Source organism: Eutrema salsugineum, unplaced genomic scaffold (genome assembly GCF_000478725.1).
Source record: "Eutrema salsugineum unplaced genomic scaffold, Eutsalg1_0 scaffold_2, whole genome shotgun sequence".
Classification (NCBI taxonomy): domain Eukaryota; kingdom Viridiplantae; phylum Streptophyta; class Magnoliopsida; order Brassicales; family Brassicaceae; genus Eutrema; species Eutrema salsugineum.
The window spans coordinates 5997770-6004113 of record NW_006256829.1 but is presented as its reverse complement, the minus strand read 5'-3'; the positions used below and the strand labels follow the sequence as shown (position 1 = coordinate 6004113).

The following is a 6344-nucleotide window of genomic DNA, read 5'->3' as shown; positions in this document are numbered from 1 at the left end:
ATAAATTTTTAAAAATTTGGCTCAAAAAAGATTATCTTTAGTTAGTTTCTTATATATCTTTAATAACTAGTACTCTATCCGTTTTTTTATAAGTGGTGCTAAAGATAATGATTCATTATTTTTTATTTTTTATATACTAAAATTATTTATTATTTATTTACACATAATTAATTAATGATAAAACAATATGTAATATACAAATGGTTAAAAACACTAAACATCTAATTAATTTTGCATTGGTAGCTGAAACCATCACCTTATTAAAAAACAACAAAAAATCTCAAAACATTACTTATTAAAGAACTGAGAAACTATTATTTAATATTTTTTTAAAAAAAACATCACTTATTAAGAAATGAGAGGAGTAAAACACTTAAAGCTAAGGTGATGTTGATAAAAAAAAAAAAAAAAAAACTTAAAGGTGTTGAGTAAACGCACTTTTAAAATAAGGTATGTCCCCACTATTTTCATCTTTATGCATATGATTATTAAACCTAACCTAAAGCAAATGCAGCCCAGCTCTTTGTTTCAGTATTGGCCTTTCTCTATGAAAAGAGAGAAAGAGAAGAGAGTTTCATGAAAAGAGAAATAGAGAGAAAGGAGAATTTCAATCTCTTTGATGCTCATTTACTCCAAAACCTTGAGTCTTTGATATATTCGAGGATGCATGGAAGATGTTTCTTTTATGGCACGTGGATAACACCTCCACACTCAATTGGCTCTCTCGAAGTCTATGTCATACCTCTCACTCTTTTATATAATATTTTTTTATCTACTACGATATTATTATAGTAACCATACAGAATATATTGGCAAAACTATTTTCAGTAATTTGAAAAAAACAAGCGATTGTTTTCTGAAATTAATAAGATTTTTTGTTTAACAAAATATTGTTTCTATTTTATATATAAATCATTTTTGCATGATTAATATTCATAACAATAATGCAAAAATATGTTTCAAAACATAATTTCATCCAAAAATACCAATCATAACACATATATACCTTAACATAAGTTTTCTATTCTAATTTTTTTAACACGAAAAAAATGTAGAAATATATATTCTATATTCTTTCCCAGTATAAAATTAATATGATTGACTAATAACACTAATTTATTCGTAAATCATTATTCTCTTTACGTGAAACGTCATCTGAACTTGGATTCAACTAGTTCGAATTTACAAGTTGGTTTTAAAAATTGCACATTATTGTTTTCCTTGAACAAAAAAAGAACGACAGCATTTCGTTTCTAAAACGTTTCCACATCACAGGGTATATGCATTTTTTTATACAACGGTGTCTGTATATACACGTATATATCTACTCAACCCACTGTCTCTCGGTCTCGCACTATATATAGCCAAGCGTTTTAGTTTTAGTCTTACCACATTTTTCCAGAGCGTGAGAGAGAGAAAAATATCACTTATTTTCCAAGATTGCCTCTCTTCTTCTTCTACTTTATTTGTTTTCTGTTGAATTTTTGGGTAATTATTTTTTGTTCTTGGTTTCTCCGACTCTTTCCACTTGAACTAAGTTCGACAGGTAAGTAGAACAATTCATACTTTAATTAAATCCATTTAGAATAAAGATGAACATCTTCATATATACATGCATATATGAAGATGTTTACTGATGAATTATCTTTTAAAGATAAGCCATTATCAAGACATATATAATTTTCCAGGATTCAGGATATACTTAGCTACTTAGCTCTCTAATCGCAGTCGCGTATATATAGTAGTGTTAATTTTCAAGGTAAAACCAGGATGGAATTCTGATTGAAGCTGAATTAATTGATCTTTGTGGCATGTGTACATAAGTAATTAGTGAAAATTATAATTTGTCTTTTTTTTTTTGGGTTTACAGAAACTAAAGAGGAGGAAAAATGAGTAGAGGTGGTGGAGAATTGGAAGAGAGATTGCTAAATGGGTCAGAGACAGAACAGAGGAGAGAGAGTCTTTACTTGAGAAAGAAGATTTGGAGTGAAGTAAGGAAGATGTGGAGAATAGCTTTACCATCGACTTTGTTCAGAGTGATGTCGTTTGGATGCATAGTGGTGGCTCAAGCCTTCATTGGCCACTCCAGCGAAACTGGTCTCGCTGCTTATGCTCTTATTCAAAGCACTTTCATTCGTTTCATCTATGGTGTCATGGTAAGCGCCTTACCATCCATGATATGCAAACCTTATTTATTTTATTGCTTTGGTCAACAATATGCAATCTACGGGGTTTGAATCCATGTGATCGATGATGACATAGCGACATCATCACCATACATCATGAATATTTTAGTGTTTAGATGTTAGAATATTGTATTTACAAACATTTCTTAGTATAAAATTATTTTAAACGCACATGAAAAACGTACAAACAAAATTATTTAAAAGATTATTATTTTTTTTTTTTTAAAACAGTAAATTAATATATGTTGTAGTTTTTATTTTGAAGGTAAGAATAGTGTTCTAATATGTAGCAAAACGTAAATGGAAAAAGAGAAAAATCAAATAATTAGATAGATGATACGTATCCCATATAGCGTTTGCGTTTACAATTTGCACAGGACTTTATAGTACAAACATTAAAATGATGTGGTTGCACAACTTTGAAACATTAAAGCATAAAAAAACCCTGTACACAATGAATGATTGTTATGATGAAGCCAAGATTGTATGATTGAATCGCATGGTTATATATATATAGTTTTTGTGTTATAGGCTGGTATGTCAAGCGCGACGGAGACGCTATGTGGACAAGCCTACGGAGCACAACAATATCACATGATGGGGATATATTTACAACGTTCTTGGATAGTAGATACTTTCACAGCCACTCTCTTTGTTCCTTTCATCGTCTTTGCGGGTCCTATTCTTAGGTTACTAGGCCAAAACATTGAGATCACCAAGACCGTAGACGAGATCTACCCTTGGGTCATTCCTTATCTATACAGCATCGTATTCACCATGACAATGCAAATGTACCTCCAAGCACAGATGAGGAACGCTGTGATAGGCGTTCTCTCGACCTTAGCCTTGATCGTGGATATTGTGGCCACATGGTTCTGCGTGAGTGTGATGGGGATGGGAATCCATGGTGCACTTCTAGGACTTAATATAAGCTCGTGGTCAGTGGTATTAGCCGAGTTTGTCTATGTGTTTGGAGGTTGGTGCCCACATACTTGGACCGGCTTTAGCACTGCTGCTTTTGTTGATCTTATTCCCATGCTCAAGTTATCCATTTCCTCTGGCTTCATGCTTTGGTAAAGTTATTTTTCTGCATGAAAAAAACATGACGATTAATCTCGCAGACCACCCTGTTCTATTAATGACTCTTCTTGTGTTTGCTTTCCTTTTCTTTTATTGCTTTGAACAGCTTAGAGTACTGGTATATGAGCATCATCGTCTTAATGTCTGGATATACAGAGGATGCAAATATTGCAATTTCAGCATTTTCCATATGGTATAACATAATCATGCAATAAAATATGTAATGTTTTTTTTTTTTTTTTGAATACCATTTTGAGAACTAAAATCCTCATTTTTTTAATTTTGCAGCCAATATATCTACACTTGGGAGATGAACATAAGCTTGGGCTTGTTGGGTGCAGCATGGTATGTAACTATATATACACACTCATTAACTATGTTTTGTGTATTATTATAGTGTCTTTTTGCTCTTTCTATAATCTATGAATCGGCCAAATGCAGCGTACGAGTAGCGAACGAATTAGGAAAAGGCGACGCGGACGCTGTGAGATTCTCCATAAAAGTGGTGCTTGTGGTATCAGCTGTGATTGGTGTGATATGTTCTGCTCTTTGCCTAGCGTTTGGTGGTCAGATTTCGTATTTGTTCTCCGATAGCCACCAAGTTTCGAACGCAGTCGCTGATCTCTCCATCGTTCTTAGCATATCCATACTCTTAAACATCATCCAGCCCATTCTCTCTGGTTAGAAACAATAAAAAACAAAAAATTCTCCAAAGTTTGTGAAAATATTTCACTGATAATTAACCACAAAATGTTTGATTTTTGAATACAAACAGGGGTAGCTATTGGGGCAGGGCTGCAGAGTATGGTAGCAATTGTCAACTTAGCATCGTATTATGCAATTGGTGTTCCTCTCGGTTTCCTCCTTATTAACATTTTCCATTTTGGTGTTAAGGTACATAAACATGTTCGCCAATTAATTAATTCCCATTAGTTTTGTCATCATAGAACGAATGATAATCTAACTAACTGATATTAATTGCATGCGTTTAATTACAGGGACTCTGGTCTGGAATGTTGGCTGGAGTTGGTATACAAACGTTGGTATTGTCTTATGTTATTTACAAAACTGACTGGGAAATGGAGGTAATTTACTTTAATTCTTACTTAATTAAGAATCTGAATATAAACTCAATATATGCTGTCAAAAAAAACTCAATATATTAAAAATTACATCTGATCTAATTACAGGTAAAGAAGACAAACGAGCGTATGAAAACCTGGACCCTAAAGTTACCTTCTGTAGAATCGAGTACAATCTCGACGAGAGATGAAGAGAGGAAGTGACATACATTTATCTAATTTATAAATCATCTAAAGAAGTTTTGAAAATATTCTTTTTGGTCTTTTGAAAAGAAGAATATATGGTATTGTGTTTTTTTTTTTCGCGTTTGCTTGAGAAAATGAAGTATATGTGTTGAGATTGCATTATTAGGTTAATGCAACTCTTATTACTCTGGAAAAAGGTGAATAAGCTCGTTTTTCCAAAAGGTTGTTATTCGGATTTATTCTATTATCTTAGTAAATTTGTTATTTTATCTAATATCATTGGGAGGCTTGAAATTTATGATGTAATTGAGTTTTGATTGTATATGTATTTTGGTCGCGCTGAAAAATTGAACTGTTTTGTAATCATGGATTTCTTAACGAATTCTTATACATACTTGATATTTCAAGGATATGTTACCACATAATTTCATCAGCTTACCATTTGATAAGAAACTCATTTATTTATGTTAGTTACAACTTTGAGACTTTTCCATCTTTTCATCTTTCGTCACTATTTGGAATTGTAGAAACAACTATACAAAGGAAACTGTATCAATCTTTGTTCAAAAAAAAAAAAAAAAAACTCAATGCCAAAACTTCTAATAACAATTCAAAACCTAAAAGAAACTATATCCAAAATCAACGAGAAAGCACGTTCAAAATTTGCATCATTTTTCACAAAAACACAGATTTCGCTAGGACGACGTATATATAGAACCAAATACACTAAACCGGAAAAGTAGAATTATTAGCTCACGATCAAGACTGCTATACTTTCAACCGCAGGAATTCCCACTGTTCGTTTAAAGCAAATGTCAACTGATCTGTCTCAATGAAAAACAACAGATCGGAATCTTGATCGTAGAATACACAGACAACAATCTAATCCTCTTATCAGACATGTGGTTGGTAATATTCATCTTCGTATATAAGAGATACAAACCTATCTATCTGAGAATAAAGATAATGAAAACAATGGAACGTCCTCATTAACACTACTAACATATTCTGTTTTGGCATTCTCAATATCCAAACAAAAATGGTAGTATCTAAATTTTGAATATATGCCTGTGTGTGCAAAGATGTTAAAAAAAAATTGATATGGTTATATATCACTAAAATGTACTTAGATTTTAGTAATTGATATAGCCTGAGAAAACTCCGCACTTAAATAATATGTTAGTTTTTAAATAATTTAGTGATAGCTGATATAACGTCTGAAGGATGTTAAAACTCCTGTAGTCCTGTGAACGGAATCTGTCTATTGTCTTAATATTGGTACATTGTTTCTTTTTTTTTGGGTTGCATTTAGCATTCGATATATTCCTTCAGTTCTTAAATAGATGATATTTTAAGATTTAATTTTGTTCTACAAAAATGATGTTTTAGAAGTATTTAATGCTATTTCTTTTGTAAATTAAAAAAATACTTAATTTACATTGGTTATAAGAATATCAAATTTCTGAAATAGTATTGGAAAATGGGATAATAGTTATATATTTATTGCAAATAGTGAAATAATTAAAAAAACAAAAAATAATTAGTAAAAACATATATTTATTATTTCTTAATAAATATAAAAATCCTAAACACCAAGTATTAATTAAGCTCAAACGTCTTATTAAATTGGATGTTGAGCAGATGTCTTTAATAAGACTTTTTTTTTTCGCATCTCCACCACGATCCACGAATAAAACAATGAGCCAAAAACTAGTGGCCAAATGACTCACACGGTGGACATTATATCGGACCTTGGACTATACCAAATTGATGCTCTTAGTCCCGAGTCGAAACCAACGTGCCACAAAAG

General features: G+C 31.7%; 1 protein-coding gene across 2 annotated transcripts; it reads left to right on the top strand.

Moving 5' to 3' along the window:
- Nucleotides 1-1387: 1387 nt before the first annotated feature.
- On the top strand, nucleotides 1388-4900 carry LOC18019629 (protein DETOXIFICATION 25). 2 transcript variants are annotated; one of them, XM_006400250.2, is made up of 10 exons: nucleotides 1394-1546; nucleotides 1689-1759; nucleotides 1871-2156; nucleotides 2718-3259; nucleotides 3373-3459; nucleotides 3555-3611; nucleotides 3708-3946; nucleotides 4042-4160; nucleotides 4265-4351; nucleotides 4457-4900. In XM_006400250.2, the coding sequence occupies exons 3-10, from the start codon at nucleotides 1890-1892 to the stop codon at nucleotides 4550-4552; spliced, it is 1494 nt and encodes a 497-aa protein (XP_006400313.1). In that variant the 5' UTR covers nucleotides 1394-1546; nucleotides 1689-1759; nucleotides 1871-1889; the 3' UTR covers nucleotides 4553-4900. The 2 variants fall into 2 exon arrangements, with proteins under 2 accessions (XP_006400312.1, XP_006400313.1); XM_006400249.2 differs by lacking the exon at nucleotides 1689-1759 and having other exon boundaries at nucleotides 1388-1546.
- Nucleotides 4901-6344: the final 1444 nt, after the last annotated feature.